Source organism: Pongo pygmaeus, chromosome 4 (assembly GCF_028885625.2).
Source record: "Pongo pygmaeus isolate AG05252 chromosome 4, NHGRI_mPonPyg2-v2.0_pri, whole genome shotgun sequence".
NCBI classification, from domain to species: domain Eukaryota; kingdom Metazoa; phylum Chordata; class Mammalia; order Primates; family Hominidae; genus Pongo; species Pongo pygmaeus.
In genome coordinates this window covers 146618957-146637193 of record NC_072377.2, presented here as the reverse complement: position 1 = coordinate 146637193, position 18237 = coordinate 146618957, and the positions used below count along the sequence as shown (strand labels likewise).

The 18237-nt window shown below is 40.9% G+C and overlaps 1 protein-coding gene across 2 annotated transcripts in view; it reads right to left on the bottom strand.

The window, feature by feature from the left end:
- NDFIP1 (Nedd4 family interacting protein 1) overlaps nt 1–15043 on the bottom strand; it is a 43637-nt gene extending 28594 nt beyond the window's left edge. The window contains exon 1 of one of the 2 annotated variants that reach the window (XM_054488067.2): nt 14716–15043. In XM_054488067.2, coding sequence (XP_054344042.1) covers nt 14716–14778 — 63 coding nt within the window. In that variant the 5' untranslated portion in view covers nt 14779–15043. The remainder of the gene's footprint in view (nt 1–14715) is intronic. The other variant, XM_063665238.1, reaches the window with a different exon arrangement.
- Between the last annotated feature and the right edge of the window lie 3194 nt (nt 15044–18237).

Here is an 18237-nt window from a genome sequence, read left to right as displayed (position 1 = left end):
TGGCACCAGAAAATTGTCATCAACCTGCCAACCCCTGGGATCTGTGTCTGACATCCAAATATTTCTAGTACTGATGGCTCCACCAAGATATCATCAAGCAAATAATCCTCAGTGTTTTCTGGCACCCAGCTTGAGGAAAACCTACAGCCAAGAGCCTTTGAGGTTAACGGTAGGCCCTTGATGGGTCATGATCTTACAAAGACTACGGAAATAAGGAGGGACAATTGTTCAATATTTCCAAATAGTTAATAGCAAGTCTCTCTGCTCATGAACATATAGCATTTTAAATTAAGAAGTAGCATCTACACTATTTATAACCAGTCCATATCCTCAGTAATGTGAGTTCTTTTTCTCCACTTCTTGGTTCCATAAGAAAATTCAGGCTTAGCTCAGAGCTCCAGGGCCCATTTGAGAAGGATTTAAAGCCCTAGAGAAAGACAAGTTGAAAAGGAGACTAAGCACCTGGCTCCCTGACTTTGACAGAATAGCAGGAACTGGTCATCTTTTGTTTACAGAGTAAACAATACTAAAAATAGTGGCTGTATCAGACTCGTTTTAAAATAATTTATATAAAATCTAGTCCATAATTTAAATGCAAAGGTGGTAAATACATTCTGTTTTAACCCCTCAAGACCCCGTATATAGATTTCATCTAAGATATGTTAAAGCTCTAAAATAGAAACATGGAAGCAGAAACAAGCTCCTAATTATTTGTCATTTAAAATTATACATTAAGCAGCTCCTTCCAAAGGGGAAAAAAAAAGTCACAACAGACCATGGACTACAACTGGCATCTATTCAAGAATTATTTTATGGCTGGACATGGTAGATCACACCTGTAATCTCAGCACTTTGGGAAGCTGAGGTGGAAGGACTGCTTGAGCCCAGGAGCTCAAGACCAGCCTGGGCAACATAGCAACACCCTGCCTGTTAAAAAAAAATTATTCTTTTAGATTTCAAGAACAATTTTAAAAATCATTTGTTTGGGCCAGGCACAGTGGCTCATGCCTGTAATACCAGCACTTTGGGAGGCTGAGGTGGGAGGATCACTTGAGGTCAGGAGTTTGAGACCAGCCTGGCCAACCTGGTGAAACCCCATCTGTACCAAAAACAGAAAAATTAGCTGGGTGTGGTGGCACGCCCCTGTAGTCCCAGCTACTTGGGAGGCTGAGGCATGAGAATCACTTGAACCTGGGAGGTAGAGGTTGCAGTGAGCCGAGATTACTCCACTGCACTCCAGCCTGGGCAACAGAGCGAGACTCTGCCTAAAACACAAAACAAAACCAAAACACACACACAAGAACTCTACTATTCATTCAGAAGACACCATTAGGAAAGTGAAAAGAAAATCCAAAGAGCGGGAGGATATATTTTTCAGACAATGGACTTATATCCAAAATATATAAAGAACTTCTTAAAATCAGTAAGGAAGCCATTCAATAAAAAAAGGGACAAGACTTGAATAGACATTTCACAAAAAAAGATATCTAAATGGCCAATAAACTTACAAAAAGGTGCTTTATTTCATTAGTCATTATAGAAATGAAAATTAAAACCACAGATGATGACCAAAATAAAAAACAGAAAATACCAAATATTGTTGAGAATATATAATAACCAGAACTCTCACACTACACTACTGATGGGAGTATAAACCTGTACAACCACTTTAGAAAACTGTTTGCCAATATCAACAAAAAATGAATTTACACATATCCAGCAATTCCATTCCTGGTTATATATCCAACAGAAACATTTACATATGACACCAAAAGACACATAAGGAGGGACAAAGCAACAGTATTCATAAAACTGGAAATTACTCAAATGCCTATCTACAGTAGAATAGGTAACTAAATTGTGGTATTTTCACATAATGAGACAGCAGTGTGCCTGAATAAACTGTAACCCACATGGGTAAATTTTGCAACATCAAGTAGAGCGAAAGAAGCCAGACTCAAAACAGTATTTACTGTATGATTAGATTCATATAAAGATTTTTTTAAAGAACAAGCAAACTAAACATACCAGCGAGTATGCCCTGGGAGGAGAGTGACTGGAAAGGCACTGAAGGGACCTTTTGGAGTGCTGGTAATGCTGTTTCTGGATTTAAGTACTAGTTAGCTGTGCATGTTCAGTTTGCGAAAATTCATTGAGCTGCACATTTATGATTGTACATGTTTTTATACATAAATCATACTTCACTAACAATTCAGAAATGGGAGAAGAAAAAGACTGTACGAGGAATAGTGATGCAGACTGTGAGCCCTCTGTGGACTGAGACCTTTGCATGGTTTACCACTGCATTCACCCCAGCACTTACCAGTGAGTGGCACAGCATGGATACATGAGTGAGTGTTGGCCAAAACAGGCATGGAGGTGGATTTCTAACAGAAACTTACCTGAAGAAATAGCAGCTAATCTTAATATCATTTTAACTTACCAGTTCGCATCTATGAAAAATATTCATATTACTTTACAAATCTCCAAATAAATTCACAGGCTATGCATGTAGCCATACACAGATGACTGCTATAACTGTAGAGAGGACAGTGATGATGGTTTCAGGAGTGGAGAACAGCAGGTATGGTATCCCCATCAGTACTCAGCACAAGGAGTGCATTTTAAACATGGAAGAATTGAGGAGAAACATGGCCTTACAAAGCAATTAAGGCAAAAGCAGCTCTGTCCTACTGACTGGTCTAAAAGAATACGTGTGAAACAAACAAACTTTCAAAAAAGATTGCTATGATTTGGATGGTAGTCACAGGTCTCTGATTTATTATTGTTATTTTGCATAAGGTACATCTATACTATGTATTCCTTTCATATGTATCCATAATTTCACAATAAAAATGAAACGAATAGTATGGCTCTATAGTTACCAATTTTAAAAAGAAATAACAGAAAAGAAACACAAAGGAGAAACAGACATCTCCAACCTTTATCTCTTTAGAAATGAGAAACGTTTAACATTTAGTATTCAACCTACAGCACTTAGCATTAAGTGCTCAGGTATTCAATTAAAGTTTGTGTTATATATGAAGGAAAACTTATCTTGATCACAATGTAATTCCTACAATATTGTTTCTTCTAAAAACAACCAATTGGTATATCCCAAGAATGGAATATTCCACATTGAAAAGACAGTGAAATCAAATGTAGACACTGAAAGACAGTGACAGAGCCACGCCTAGAACCCAGGCTTGCATGTTGACTGCAGCCTGCTCAGCTCTGATAGTGAGAAGTTCCAAAAGCTATGCTTGCTTATTAGCCTGGAGTAGAGCATACTCAGGCAGACATTATGGGTGGGAAAAGGTATTCTATTCAGGAGAGTCCACCTTGATTCAGGCCTGGTCATGAGGTCTCCTCTTCCTGCAAGAACAAAGAGAGCCAAAAAGTAGGTGCCTCAAGCATTTAATACCTTTCCTGTTACACTATCATCACAGAATGTTTCATTCTACAACTATTCAACTGCTGGTTAATTTAACAACACTCATTAAATGTGTCAGGCCACAACTGACGTGGGGTCTGGGGACAGAACAGTGACATGGCTGGTGTTTTTGGCCTCACTAAGTCTGCAAGTTTAGCAAATGAAACACAAAGAATTACAATTACTGTATAATGTCCAATTAAAGATTAGACAGTTGCCTCTTATTCCTCCTGATACCCTCTTAAATATAAATGTGGGTAAATTGTTGCTTGTTTAAAGGCAAAAAAAAAACTTACAAGCAACAGGAAAGGAAGCAGCAATAAATTTCTGAAAGCTAGAAGCAGGATAACCAGGGTAACTGACTCAGCAGACCCAAGAAAGCTAAATCCTAAACCAGAAAGCCAAAAAACAACCTGTTTTGTATCCCCCAAAAGCTCAAGAACTGGTGGCACCAGGTACTGGTAGAAGTAGAAGTGAAAATGAGATTTATAAACAGACGAGATTGGGCATGTTCAGAGTGGTATGGCTGTAGACGAGATTTATAAACAGAAAGTTTGGGCCGGGTGCAGTGGCTCATGCCTGTAATCCCAGCACTTTGGGAGGCCGAGGTGGGCAGACTGCCTGAGGTCAGGAGTTTGAGACCAGCCTGACCAACATAGTGAAACCCCGTCTCTACTAAAAATACAAGAATTAGCTGGGCATTGTGGTGCGTGCCTGTAATCCCAACTACTCGGGAGGCTGAGGCAGGAGAATTGCTTCAACCTGGGAGGCAGAGATTGCAGTGAGCTGAGATGGCACCACTGCACTCCAGCCTGGGCAACAGAGCGAGACTCCGTCTCAAAAATAATAATAATAACAATTTGATAACAAATAGCTAAATCAACACTGAATTCTATAGAGAAAGGACTGTGATGATTAAAGGGACTTGGGTTTTATCTGTAGAGCTTTCAATTTTTATAGGATTGTATTTTGTTAATCAAAATTTAACAATGAGTCTAAGATGAATTTGGTAATAGATATATGAGTGTTATGTTATACTACTCTTGCAACCTTCTCTAAGTTTAAAATTATTTCTAAATAAAATTTTCTTTAAAGGTACTTTAAAAAGAAAGCAAACATCATCATTAGCAGAAAGTTTAGAAAATAAAAAATCAGTCCTACCATTTTTCTTAAAATGTGTTGTTTAAAAAGAAAAAAATAAGACACTATGCATTTGTGAAAATTTATAGAACTTGATAGCACAAAGAAAGAATCTTAAGGTATGCAAATTTTAAAAATCCACTTAGGTGGCTGGAGGATGTATGCAAAATGTGACAAAACGAGATAACTGTATTATAAATGTTTGAAACAACCTCACTCAAGTGGGTGGAGGAAAAGGTGCTGACCTAAGTAACATTTGGAAAAAAGTAGAGTTTTTAAGACTAAAGGCAAAGGAACTGTACATATGCTTTGTCCTGTGGTGGTTATAATACTATTTCCCACAGAGGTGTGGGTTAATAATTCTGATACAACTTCCGCATGTATATCAGAACTGAAGAATGATGTAAATGGATGGTGGAAGTGAGCCAGGTTTCTCCGTGTTGGAGTGGGAGTTTATAGATAAGGGGAGTAGGCTAGAGTGACCCATATGGTAACAAATTCGAGGTGGAGATACTAGTATGAACTTATGTTTAGCTTAATATAGATAGATGGTACATACAGAAATAGTTACAGATGTGTATACCCACAGGTTACTATACAGACATTTATAGTTCCTTGCTCTGTCAGCTTAGAAGGCCTAAAAGCAATGACACCCTAGTAGCAAGGAGCACAGATCTTGGTTTGTAGTATTATTTTTCAATAAAAGGAACCTAGGCTCCTTGGAAAAATGCCTGATTCTAGGATAGTGCAGGAAATATATAAGATGAGCCTAGTGCCAAAAAGTATGGAAGTGGTTAAAAAAAATCCACAATGATGGAGGAATGCAATTTAAGCAATAAAATAAAGCAGTTATTGGATTATAATTAGAAGAATAAAATAAATATTTATGAGTCTATACAGATATAAATACTAAACAAATTATCAGAGAAGAGACAAATGTTCCATGCAGGAAAATTCCAAATAATTCATGTCAATACTTGGCCCTCAGCGAGGTGTTACATAACTCTCCACTCCTTATGTGTGGACCATGCATAGTGACTTCCTTCCCAAGAGTAAGTACGGAAAGTGGGGTAAAAAGTATCTTTACAGAAGAGAAACCTGACAAACACTACCTCAGCCAGGTGATCAAGGTCAATGTCAACAATGATAAGTCATGTTGACAGTGTGCATTCTTGATATGATGTGATGAGAACAGCACTTTACCTGTGGTCTTCCCCCAAATCCACAACCCCAGTCTAATCATGAGAAAAACATCAAACAAACCCCAATTGAGGGACATTCTACAAAGACCTGACCAGTACTCCTCAAAACTGTCAAGCTCATCAAAAACAAGGAAAGTTTGAGAAACTCACAGCCAAGAGGAGCCTAAGGAGACAGGACGACTAAATGTAACGTTACCACATTATATCATCCTGGATCCTGGATGGGATCCTGGAACAGAAAAAGGACATTAGGTAAAAACTTAGAAAATCTGAACAAAGTACAGACTTTAATTGATAACAACGTACTAATATTGGTTCAATAATTGTAAAAAACATATCATACTGATATAAGATGCTAATAGGGAAAGCGGAGCGTAGGGCATATGGAAACTCTCTACTGTCTTCTCAGTGTTTTTGAAAAATTAAAAATGTTTCAGCTGGGTGTGGTGGTGTGTGCCTGTGGTCCCAGCTACTCGGGAGGCCGGTGGGGGAAGGATCGCTTGAGCCAAGAAGTTTGAGGCCAGCCTGGGTAGCAACATAGCAGGAACCCATCTTAGGGGGAGAAAAGTTCCAAAAAGTAAAGTCTATTTGAAAGTATAGATTTATTTAAAAAACATTTAAAGCCAAGGAAAGGTTAAGAAGAAAGCGTGAAGATGGAGGGTTGCAGTGAGCCGAGACTATGCGGCTGCACTCCAGCCTGGGTGCAGAGTGAGGCCCTGTCTCAAAAAAAAAAAGCCTGTAGAACGCGCACCAAACTTGAGGAGCAGTTACAGCTCTGCGAAGAGATAGGGAGGAAAGGGAAATCAAGTTTTTCTTTAGAAAGTTACTGTTTGAATCTAGCACATGAAGAATGTATTACTATATAATACAAAATGTTTAATTTTAAATACCACATTTAAGCATTGAATGATAAAATGAAATCGGCCGGGCACAGTGGCTCACGCCTGTAATCTCAGCACTTTGGGAGGCAGAGACGGGCAGATCACTTAAGGCCAGGAGTTCAAGACCAGCCTGGGCAACACGGTGAAACCCCATCTCTACTAAAAATACAAAAATTAGCCAGCTGTGGTGGCATGCACCTGTAACACCAGCTACTCAGGAAGCTGAGGCCTGAGAATCTCTTGAACCCAGGAGGCGGAGATTGCAGTGAGTGGAGCTCTCACCACTGCACTACAGCCTAGGTGACAGAACGAGACCCTGTCTCAAAAAAAAAAAAGAAGAGGAAAGAAGAGAAGAGAAATACATATGCAGGTAGCCTGGGCATGGTGGCTCACACCTGTAATCCCAGCACTTTGGGAGGTCAAGGTGGGTGGATCATTTGAGGTCAGGAGTTCGAGACTAGCCTGGCCAACACTGTGAAACCCCACCTCTACTAAAAATACAAAAATTAGCTGGGCATGGTGGTGGGCACCTGTAGTCCCAGCTACTCGGGAGGCCGAGGCAGGAGAATGGCTTCAACCTGGAAGGCAGAGGTTGCAGTGTGCCGAGATTGAGCCACTGCACTCCAGCCTGGGCAACAGAGCAAGACTCTGTCGAAAGAAGAGAGAGACAGAGAGAGAGAGAGAGAAAGAGAGAGAGACAGACAGAGAGAGAGAGAGAAAGAAAGAAGGAAAGAAGGAAAGGAAAGGAAAGAAAGAAAGAAATATACATATGAAGGGAATTGAATTAATAAGAAAATATTTCACTAGGAATGCTCTTAAACTTGATCAGTGCTAGTATTTAGGACATTTAATATAAATTATGTTATTCAGAAAAATCATGAGTAAGCCTTATTGTAACAGCAGGATGTCCTAAGTGATGTCAGGTTACACTTGCTTTACTACCACTCTTGGTCAAGTTAGTAAGATACATCATACAGTCATCCCTCAGTATCCACTGGAAATTGGTTCCAGGACTCCCCACAGATGCCAAAATCTGAGGATGCACAAGCCTCTGACATAAAATGGTATAGTATTTACATATAACCTACCTCGTGTACTTTAAATCATCTTTACTTATAACACTTAATACAATGTAAATGCTATGTAAAATAGCTGTTATAGTGTATATTTTACTTGCACTATTATTTATTATTGTATTGTTATTTTCCCCTATTTTCAATCCGCAGTTGGCTGAATCTGCGAATGTGGAACCTGTGGATACCCAGAGCCTACTCTAACTCATACCCCCACCTAGCCAACCACTAGAAGCAATTACCACTGGAAAGTATGTCAAGCCCAAAAAATGTCATACATGATGTTTGCCAGTTGCCTAGCTTATTGGCAACAATGACTTGAAAAAAAGATAAATCATCAAGCCAATTTTCAGTACGAATGGAACAGAAGTATTAAAGTTGCTTTATCTAAATTGTCCATTATTATAAGAATATAGGCCGGGCGCAGTGGCTCACGCCTGTATTCCCAGCACTTTGGGAGACCGAGGCGGGCGGATCACTTGAGGTCAGGAGTTCAAGACCAGCCTGGCCAACATGGTGAAACCCCATCTCTACTAAAAATATAAAAAATTAGCTGGGCGTGGTGGTGGGCACCTGTAATCCCAGCTACTCAGGAGGCTGAGGCAGGAGAATCGCTTGAACCTGGGAGGCAGAGGTTGCAGCGAGCCGAGATCGCGCCATTGCCTTCCAGCCTGAGCAAGAACGAAACTCCATCTCAAAACAAAAACAAAAAAAAGAATATAATTCTTCTAAGCTGTTGTACTTGCTTAAAGATAAAATAAGAACATTTTAAGAAACCAAGATAATTATTTTAAAGCCCTAAAAACAAATAAATCTGAGAATGTCACTTGAATCTCTTCGAGCCTTTTTTTCTTTCTTAATAAAAATATGAAGTTATTCTCAAGGTAGGATTTACTTTATAACCTAGCATAAAATTATGAAATCTAATTGATGTCTAGGATAAAACAATTTGAAGTTATGTGCAGTCAAACTACTGGTGGCACCAGCTTAGAGCAAAATTCCCTAGAGCAGTTCAACTGGGCCTTGGTTTCTGCCCAAACCAGGAAGCGCTGCCCTGTTTTCAGGACACAGATAGTATGATTAAGCCAAATAAATCTTGCCTAACAAGTGGTCACCCATGGGATCAGGTAAGAAAACAAGGATAGATTAACAGGAATCTATCACTGCTACAAAAACAAAGCATAAGGCTTGGCAAGAGTAAGCCCAATCAATACAAAGGACAGTTAGTTATGGATCCACAGCCCAACACTGACAAATCCTGTTTCCATACTCCTCACAGATTACAAGAGAGCTCTCATGATATATTCCTCATGTGATATCTTCTTGAACTATCATACCATTTGTTTTCTTTTAGAGTTACACATAGAAATATTTATCAATATATGATTTCCAGGATTCGTTTCAAAATAATGTGGTAAGTATAAATAATATTGGCCATTCATTCACAATTGCTGAAGCTGGGTGATGGTGCATAAAGTTTCTTATACTACTTTATTATTGTATGTGTTTGAAATTTCCATAGTAAAAAGTTGAAAAAGTAAACATCATGAAGAAATTACTCCTACAACTCGACAACAAAACAAAAAACTCAATTCAAAAATGAGCAAAGAACTTGAGTACACATTTTCTCTAAAGAAAATATCAATGGCCAATAAGCACATGAAAAGATGCTCAACATCACTAATTATTAGGGAAACAGGGATCAATACTGCAATGAGATACCACTTCACACCCATTAGATGGCTACTATCAAAAAAACAAAAACAAAAAAGAGAACATTACAAGTATGTTGAGGATATGGAGAAATTGGAATCCTTATGCATTGCTGGTGGGAAAATAAAATGGTGAAGCTGCTATGGAAAATAGTATGGGAGTTCCTTGAAAACTTAAAAATAGAATTGCCGTATGACCCAGCAATTCCATTTCTGGGTATATCCAAAAGAACTGAAAGCAGGGACTTGAAAGGTATTTGTAGAGTCATGTTTTTTATAGCAGCATTACTCACAAGGACCAAAAGGTAGAAGCAAACCAAGCATCCGTCAACAAATGAATGCATAAACAAAATGTGGTACATATATAAAATGGACTATTATTCAGCCTTAAAGAGGCAGGAAATTCTGACACATGCTACAACATGGATGAACTCTGAAGACATTATGCTAAGTGATATATGCCAGTCACAAAAGGACAAATCCTGTCTAATTCCACTTATGAGAGGTACCTACAGTAGTCAAATACACAGAAAGCAGAATGGTGGCTTCCAGGGGCTGGAGGAGGGGGGAATGGAGTTATTGTTTAATGGATATGGAGTTTCAGTTTTGCAAGGTGAAAAAGTTCTGGAGATGGACTGGTTCCACAACATTGTGAATGTACTTAATGCCACTAAACTATATACTTAAAAATGGTTAACATGGCAAATTTTATGTGTATTTTGCCATAATTCAAAGTTTTCAAAGGAATAATGTACCCATCTTCCTAATATTTTTATAAATTTTATTTGATCACTGACCATGTAGGCCACAAATACAGCATATAACTTAAGAAACTTTGACATTTAGGTTATGTTGGCATTCTGTGATATAATTATAACTTCTTTTGAAACTGAAAAATAAGCAAAAAAGCCACATAAGCACTATTCATTCCTTCCTCCAGGATCATTACTTCATCTAATAATTTAACATGAATATGGTTTGACCTATCAGAGATGAAATTCTTATGCTCATCAAAATATTCCTCCATAATCCTGAGAGAATTTATCCAAAAGTATACCATTCCAAAAGCTGCACTATAATGTCATCAAACAATAATACAGAGTATTGGTGATGCTCACAAACGGGCAACTTCTTTAGCAGGTAATGAGGCAAGTCCAGAACTAAACATTCTGTAATCTGTTTGAACCTACATGGCAGTGTCATCATCACCCGCTTACACTGAATTCAAATCCAAGTATCCCAAAATACTTGAAATGAATTGGCAAAATTCATGCACAGATCTACTGCTGAAGATCTGCGTTCATCTATGGATGAACGGGAGTTAATGTCCTCAGAGAGAGAAACACGCAACAGGTTTCTCAGCACTCAGTATGGGCCTACTTAGGTCTTTCTAAAATAGTGCTTTCATACTGTCTGAGACACAGTCTCAGTTTCAAAATGCAAAAATGAAAAAAAAATAAAATAATGCCACAGGGAACCTATAAGCCTAGCCTCTTTTTTTTGTATAGAGTCTCACTCTGTCGCCCAGCCTGGAGTGCAGTGGCATGATCTTGGCTCACTGCAACCTTCACCTCCCGGGTTTCTCCTGCCTCAGCCTCCCGAGTAGCTGGGACTACAGGCACGTGCCACCACGCCCAGCTAATTTTTTGTATTTTTAGTAGAGATGGGGTTTCACCATGTTAGCCAGGATGGTCTCGATCTCCTGACCTCGTGATCTGCCCACCTCGGTGCCCCTTTTTTTTTTTTTAAGACAGTCTTGCTCACCCAAGCTGGAGTACAGTGGCGCGATCCCAGCTCACTGCAACCTCTGCCTCCTGGGTTCAAGTGATTTTCCTGCCTCAGCCTCCCAAGTAGCTGGGATTACAGGTGTGCACCACCATGCCACGCTTCTTTTTTTTTTTTTTTTTAAAAACAGAGTCTTGCTCTGTCACCAGGCAGGAGTGCAGTGGCACGATCTCAGTTCACTGCAACATCCACCTCCTGGGTTCAAGCGATTCTCCTGCCTCAGCCTCCTGAGTAGCTGGGACTACAGGTGCAAACCACCACGCCCAGCTAATTTTTGTATTTTTAATAGAGATGGGGTTTCATATGTCGGCCAGGATGGTCTCATCTCTTGACCTCGTGATCTTTGTAATCTGCCCGCCTTGGCCTCCCAGAGTGCTGGGATTACAGGCATGAGCCACCTTGCCTGGCCATTTTTTGTTTTGCTTTGTTTTGTTTTTTTTGAGACAGTCTCACTCTGTCACCCAGGCTGGGGTACAGTGGCACAATCTCGGCTCACTGCAACCTCTGCCTCCCAGGTTCAAGCAATTCTCCTGCCTCAGCCTCCCAAGTAGCTGGGATTACAGGCGAGTGCCACCACACCTGGCTAATTTTTGTATTTTTAGTAGAGACAAGGTTTCGCCATGTTGGCCAGGCTGGTCTCAAACTCCTGACCTCAAGTGATCCGCCCACCTCGGCCTCCCAAAGTGCTGTGATTACAGGTGTGAGCCACCACACCTGGTTGAGCCTAGCATAGTCTGTCACTATGCTAAATTCAAGTTGTCCACATATTACACTACCAATAAAAAGACCATAAAGACAAAACTGTGTTTGCATTTATGAATGAATCATACAGTTTTCCATTACATTTACTTGGTGAGAAAACCAGCTCAATTTGATTAACCAGATCAAACAGAAGTCAGAACAGCCCTGTGTGACAACCAAAGAGTATCATGTTCCTATCAAGTTGCCTGGACAATTCACCATCATTCTATAATTCAAAAGCCTTTTAAATATGCATATTCTCTGACCAGGCATTTCCATGGCTAGTAATTTATGCTAAGGAAACGGTTGAAGACGTATGTAAAATAAATTTCAGTCAATGAAAAAAACTATAAACATTCTTAGTGACCAAAGATAAGCAATTAGTTAAATTATGATTCAACCATACAATTACATGCCATGCAGACATTAAAAATATTTTATATAGAAGACGTTAACAACATTGTGTGAAGAACATTACAAAACAGAAATATGAACCCATTTCATTATTTATCTAGCATGCCTTTGTAGATACATGTGCATGATACACATGTGCAAATGTATGAATGCACATGTCTGAGAACAAGATACACATGGACACGTGCAAAAGTATGTGCAAGTATGATCAGGGGCTCATAAAACCGCACACGAATGTACAAAGATATGTCTGTATATGTATATGTGGGTACATAAGAGAATACATATGCATGGGTACATAAGAGAATACATATGCATGTGTACATATCTGCTAATGCATACACCTATATTTGGACTGTGAGCCTGTGTTTTAAGTAGGTGAGTGTGTGTATATCCTTGTAATCACTACTTAGCAGCCTGCGACCTTGAGGCAAGTTACTGAGCCACTTTGAGTCTTTGACAATGAGAACAAACCCTGGTTCATAAGGGTTTGGTATGGATTAAATGAAAAAAAAAAAATGGATGTAAATTACTTAATACTGTGATTGTTGCATAAAAAAATCAATATTAGCTTTCCTGCATTCCTTATCTGTACACACATATACTGATCTGTAACTATGTGTATTTACATAGCTATAAACCCACAAGAATGCACATTAAAATATTACCTTTGGTTATCTATTTGGTTTTTGTTTAGGGAGGGTTTTGCAGTTTTTTTAGCTTTCATCCTTTACAATTTTTCTAGGAAGATTTTTTTTCGTTTTTTTTAATACTTCAATTCTGCATAATTAAAAAATATTAAATGCCACACTAAGGAATACATGATTTTGATACTCCAGCAAATTTTTCGTATTCTAGCAGTATGTCAGCATTACCTAATAGCTCAAGAAGATGGCAGTACAAAGAAAAACCACAGCTCTTTTGCTTGTTAGCCTTATCCAAGTCAGGATGAAAAAGATGAAATCAGATGACAGTATACAGTAGGGGTGATTTGCAAACACTGTGGTGACAGTTAAGTGACATCTGATATTCCCATTTTATTAAAGCAGTAAGGAACCCGCAGGCTGCCCAAGGTCATACAAAAAAAGCATGTGCTAGATCCATGTGCTCTGAAGAGATCTAAGGATTAACTGCATTGCCACAATTTGCGCCGTGTTTATAAAACCAAGAAGCGAAATTCTTAACTAGTCATTTTGGGAGTCCAAGCCTGAGTGGGGGCGGATTGCAACACATGGCTGATGATAGCAAAACAAACCAGTAACCGGCCGCACCAGGGTTAATCTACGTTTTCATCGTACTGTCTGGCTTTCCTTACTTCTAAAATATAAAATTGTAGATCGTCTAAGATAGGACATTTTATTTGATAAAAGCAGGACTGACATCTGTATGCACCGAAAGCATCTGAAACATGACAAACACAAGCCGTTATTTGCGGTTACAATCAACATCAGTTTACCACCTGGCTCAATTCCCACCATTACTGTATGTTAGATTAACACTTCCAAAAACCCTGCAGAAGGTCGCTCAATTTCCTGGGGGAACTTAGCTACAGACGGGGAGTGAAACAAGCAGCTCTTTTCCCTGGGGCCTCAATGTATTAAATCAAACCCGAGAAAATGATCCAATCATTCCCTATACATTTCCTCCCCAGCTATGCCATCAAATCTCTTAAAACGTCACTTCCAAGCATTTAAAATACACCCGGCACACGCCCTGCAGACTTCATCGTAGCTCTCCCTTTTGGGGCATCACCACAGCCAAACATCGCCTCTTCCAAATCTACTGCAAACTGCGGGCTTGTTTCTTGCTTCATTTTTCACTTTTGTCTTAAAACGGAGGCGAGGGGGATGGGTTCCGACAAACTAGGCTCTGAAAGCCTGAGCAATAGCATCTTGCTGTGGGGAGCTATCGGCAGCAGCAGAGATTTTAATCTTTTCTCTCCACCCAGTTTCCGTTTCATGCTTTTTTCTTTCTTTCTTTTCCAATGACATCAAACCAAAGGCGGAAAAATGAAAAACGAATGCCTCAGATCGATGCCGCCTGTGGGTCGCGGGTTCTGACTTAGGGACCCGCCCGCCCTGGGAAATGCGGGAAACGAGGCCAGGAGGAGGGCTTTTCACCGCCGGCGTCCCACCCGGGGTCGTGGACGGGCAAGCCGGGCCCGCGGCAGCCTCGAATCCGAGCCCGGGGCCCGACCCGCCCCTCCAGGCCCAGCGCGGCCTGCCAAGCCCCGGCGTCGAGTTGGCCGCGGGCCGGCCAGAGAGGCCTGAGGCGGCCAGCGGGCAGGGCAGAGCCAGGGGCCGGAGTCCGGGGCTGGAGTCGGGCGCCGCTTACCTGCTGGTACCGGCTGCCGCAGGCCGGCTCGACCGCCGCCAGCGCCGCCAACGCCAACGCCATGGCGCAGCCGGCAGCAGGGAAGGAGAGCGAGCGAGCGAGCTAGCTGAAGGGCCGCGGCCGCTGCGGCCTGGGAGCGCTGGGAGGCCGAGGGGGACGCGCCTTGGGTGGGTCTCGATGGCCGCCGCCGCTCCGGGGCCAGACGCTCTTCTCAGGCTGTAAGCACCGCCGACGCCGCCGCCGCCGCCGCCGCCGAGGCTCCGACGCGGCCCCTAGGGAAGAGGCGGGGACTACGACGACGACGCTGCGCCGCCGCCCCGCCCCCGCCTCGCGCCGCCCTGCCCGGCCCGGCCCGGCCTAGCCCTGCGCCGCCGCCCCGAGGTGCACCGGCCCGGGTGTAGTTGCTCCGACGACCTGAGCCTCCGAGGCTGAAGTGTTGTATTCGATTCCACTAAAAACGAATTACTAACAGGACAGCCCAAAGAAAGGGCGATGCTGCTGATGAGCACCTCGTGCCAAGCACTGAGCTTCACCTACGTGCCCTCATCCAGCCTTCAGCACAACCGCCCTGACACAGGGACCACAGCCCCATTCTCGAGGTCGTTGGCAACCAGAGAGGTTGACAATCTTCACAGCAGCGACCTGATCCCTCGTGTCTGGCAGCAGAATCGTGGTTCTTATTCACCCCCTTCTTTTATCGCCGTACTCATAAACCAGGGGTCAGCCAGCGACAGGGAGGGGGCCAAATCCGGTCTGCCACCATGACTGTGTAAAGTACATGAAATTCAAGTTTCAGCGTCCATAAATAAAGTTTTATTGGAACACAGCAGCACCCATTTGTTTGGTATGGCCTGCAAACCGTAGAATACTTGCTATCTGGCATTTTACAGAAAAAGTTTGCTAACCTTAAATCCTTGAGAACTGCTTGGATCTCAAATCCTACTTAGGGTGGATGATTATAATAGCATCTTCATGTTTATGCCATCCTTTAGTATTTTAACAGCCTCATCTGAGGAATCGGAAACAATATTTTCCAAAAAATCTCCCTGACTCGGTGACATGGAAGTCAAAACTTGAAGGTTTGGCCATGCTAAAGGCTTTCCCGACCACAGGAACAGGTGCAAAGGGCGGTCCAGAGAGAGATTGTCTTGTGGAAGAACAGAAAGGAGGCTGGCATAGCTGCCATATAGGAGATACAATTATCAGTGTTTCACAGATGAGGAAGTTATGCCCAAAGAAATTAAATATCTCACCCAATGACACAGAGCTACTAAGGGGTGAAGCTGGACTACAACTCCATTAAGCCAGCTTTCTTAACCAGTATTGCACAACTAAATTATAAGCTTTGTGAAGACAAGAGTATTTGTCTTTTAAATCTTATTACCTCCCAATGGCATCTAGCACAGTATAGCTATATAGCAGGCTTGCAAGGTCTGTTTCTTTCACACCCAGCCATCTGTAATTGCTTCTACCCACATGTCCTACAGAGAAAAACAAAATCTTCCATCTCTGAAGCTTGTTGCAATTCGCATTTCTTCGTCATTGCCTTTCCAAGTTGGCAGTGTAGAGGTTATATTAATATGATTATTGTCTTAGCTTCTAATTTTGAAGTTTAGTTAATTATGTATTTTAAAAGAGAGCTGTGTTTCTAACACACCCTGAGGTTTCTGTATATATGAGAAAATTGTAATCAATAAAAACTCTAGATATTTACCATCTTCACTTTGAGTTCTCTCTCAGCATCCAAACTCCTCCATATCTGTCGCTATTTCCAAGTATTAGTCTCACATATTAACATGCTGGGAGAGTGAACAAATGTAGCAACATTCCAAGCTCTCAAGTCTATTTAGAGCCTCCTTACTCTGCCCCTCAGTTGTTGTTTTTAATCCAGGAAAACAACATTTAAATGTAATCAGGTACAGTGAATCAAACATAATGTCCTGCCATGTAGTCTTGTATAAAGGGTGCAAAAATCTAATTTGAAATTTTTAAAAATGTCAGCAGTGGAAAGTAGAAATCCAGACTTCTTTGTCCAGATTGTCTAAATTTACGTGTAAGAAAGAATAAAAAAGAATTTGTCCACTGGGCACAGTGGCTCACATCTGTAATCTCAGCACTTTGAGAGGCTGAGACTCGAGGATCACGTGAGCCCAGGAACCAGGAGTTCGAGACCAACCTGGGCAACATAGGGAGACACAATCTCTGAGAAAAAAAAAAAGAAAAAATAATTTGTCGGCCTACCACATAAGGCTATTGGAGCAACAACTGCAATCTTTATGCATGTCTGCAGTGCTGTGGCTTTTGTGGAAAAGATGTTGCCACCCTTCTATTTCTTTCCTAAATTACTTTCTCCCTCAATATCTATATACTCCTTGCATGTGGACACAAATATTTATCATAATATAAATAACAGGCTTTATCATAGAAATATTTTGCATTGAAAGTAAAAGAAAATTGATCTCCAACTTCCAATCTCCTTTTCCTACGTCCTCAACCAAAATGTTTTGTAGTCACGGTAAAGATTTTGGTCTTTTTTTTCTTGAGTTCCCCAAAGCCTCTAATAAGTAAATTGAGATTATTTGCCTTGATTTGATGGGTGGATAAATTGGACAATTGAGAAATTGAGTCACTGCTATATTAGGCCTCCAGCTGGCAGGCAAATTGTACAACGAAGGGGAAAACTGAATTGCTGGCTCACAGATCCATGCCTGGTGCAAGCCAAGCAGACAGAGAAGATAATCCAAAGCCATAAAAATTGTGCTCTTTGGCTTCATCTCGAGATGTTGTCAAGAGAGTTTCCACAGAGAAAGTTATTAATTTCAGATTGCTGCACTTTGAAACTTATTTCCCCACAGAATAACAGTAATACTTTCCATGTGCAGTACTGCATATGTGAATTGCTGACTCTGAATCATCCCTCCTGAGACAGAAGAGAAACATGGACAAGTATAAGCATAGCTCATGTCTGTATCCCTTTCCCCCTGCAATATAGATACAAATCTCTAGGATAAATGTGGCCTTCTGTCTTTCATATCCACATGAGGCTTGACCTAGGTAATGCAGAGCTCAGTAAGTAACCAAGAAGGGTTTGTTAAACGTGTTAAATTTAGACAAAAGCCTCATTAGTCTAATATCTCATTTGAGGCCTTGAACTTCTCCAGCTAGTCTTCACAGGGCTCCAATTAAACCATGAAGTTTTATTTCTATGACTTACTGCTTCTTTTAATTCTCACTACATTACCATAAGGTCCATTAAGAGCAAAAGGTAATATCTTCATATTACAAATAAAGAAATTATCCACTGATAATCACTACTGTTATGGAGCACTTCCAGAATCTTGGACCTGATGGTACATCATCTGCTTAAATTTCATAACAAACCCATTCTGCAGATGAACAGACTCAGGAAATTTACATAACCTACTCAGCTTTGTGAGCGGTGGAGTCGAAACGCAAACTGGGATTTGTCTGGCTCCAAAATGTATGCACTGCTTTGGGTGTGGAGAGAAATACAGGACATAA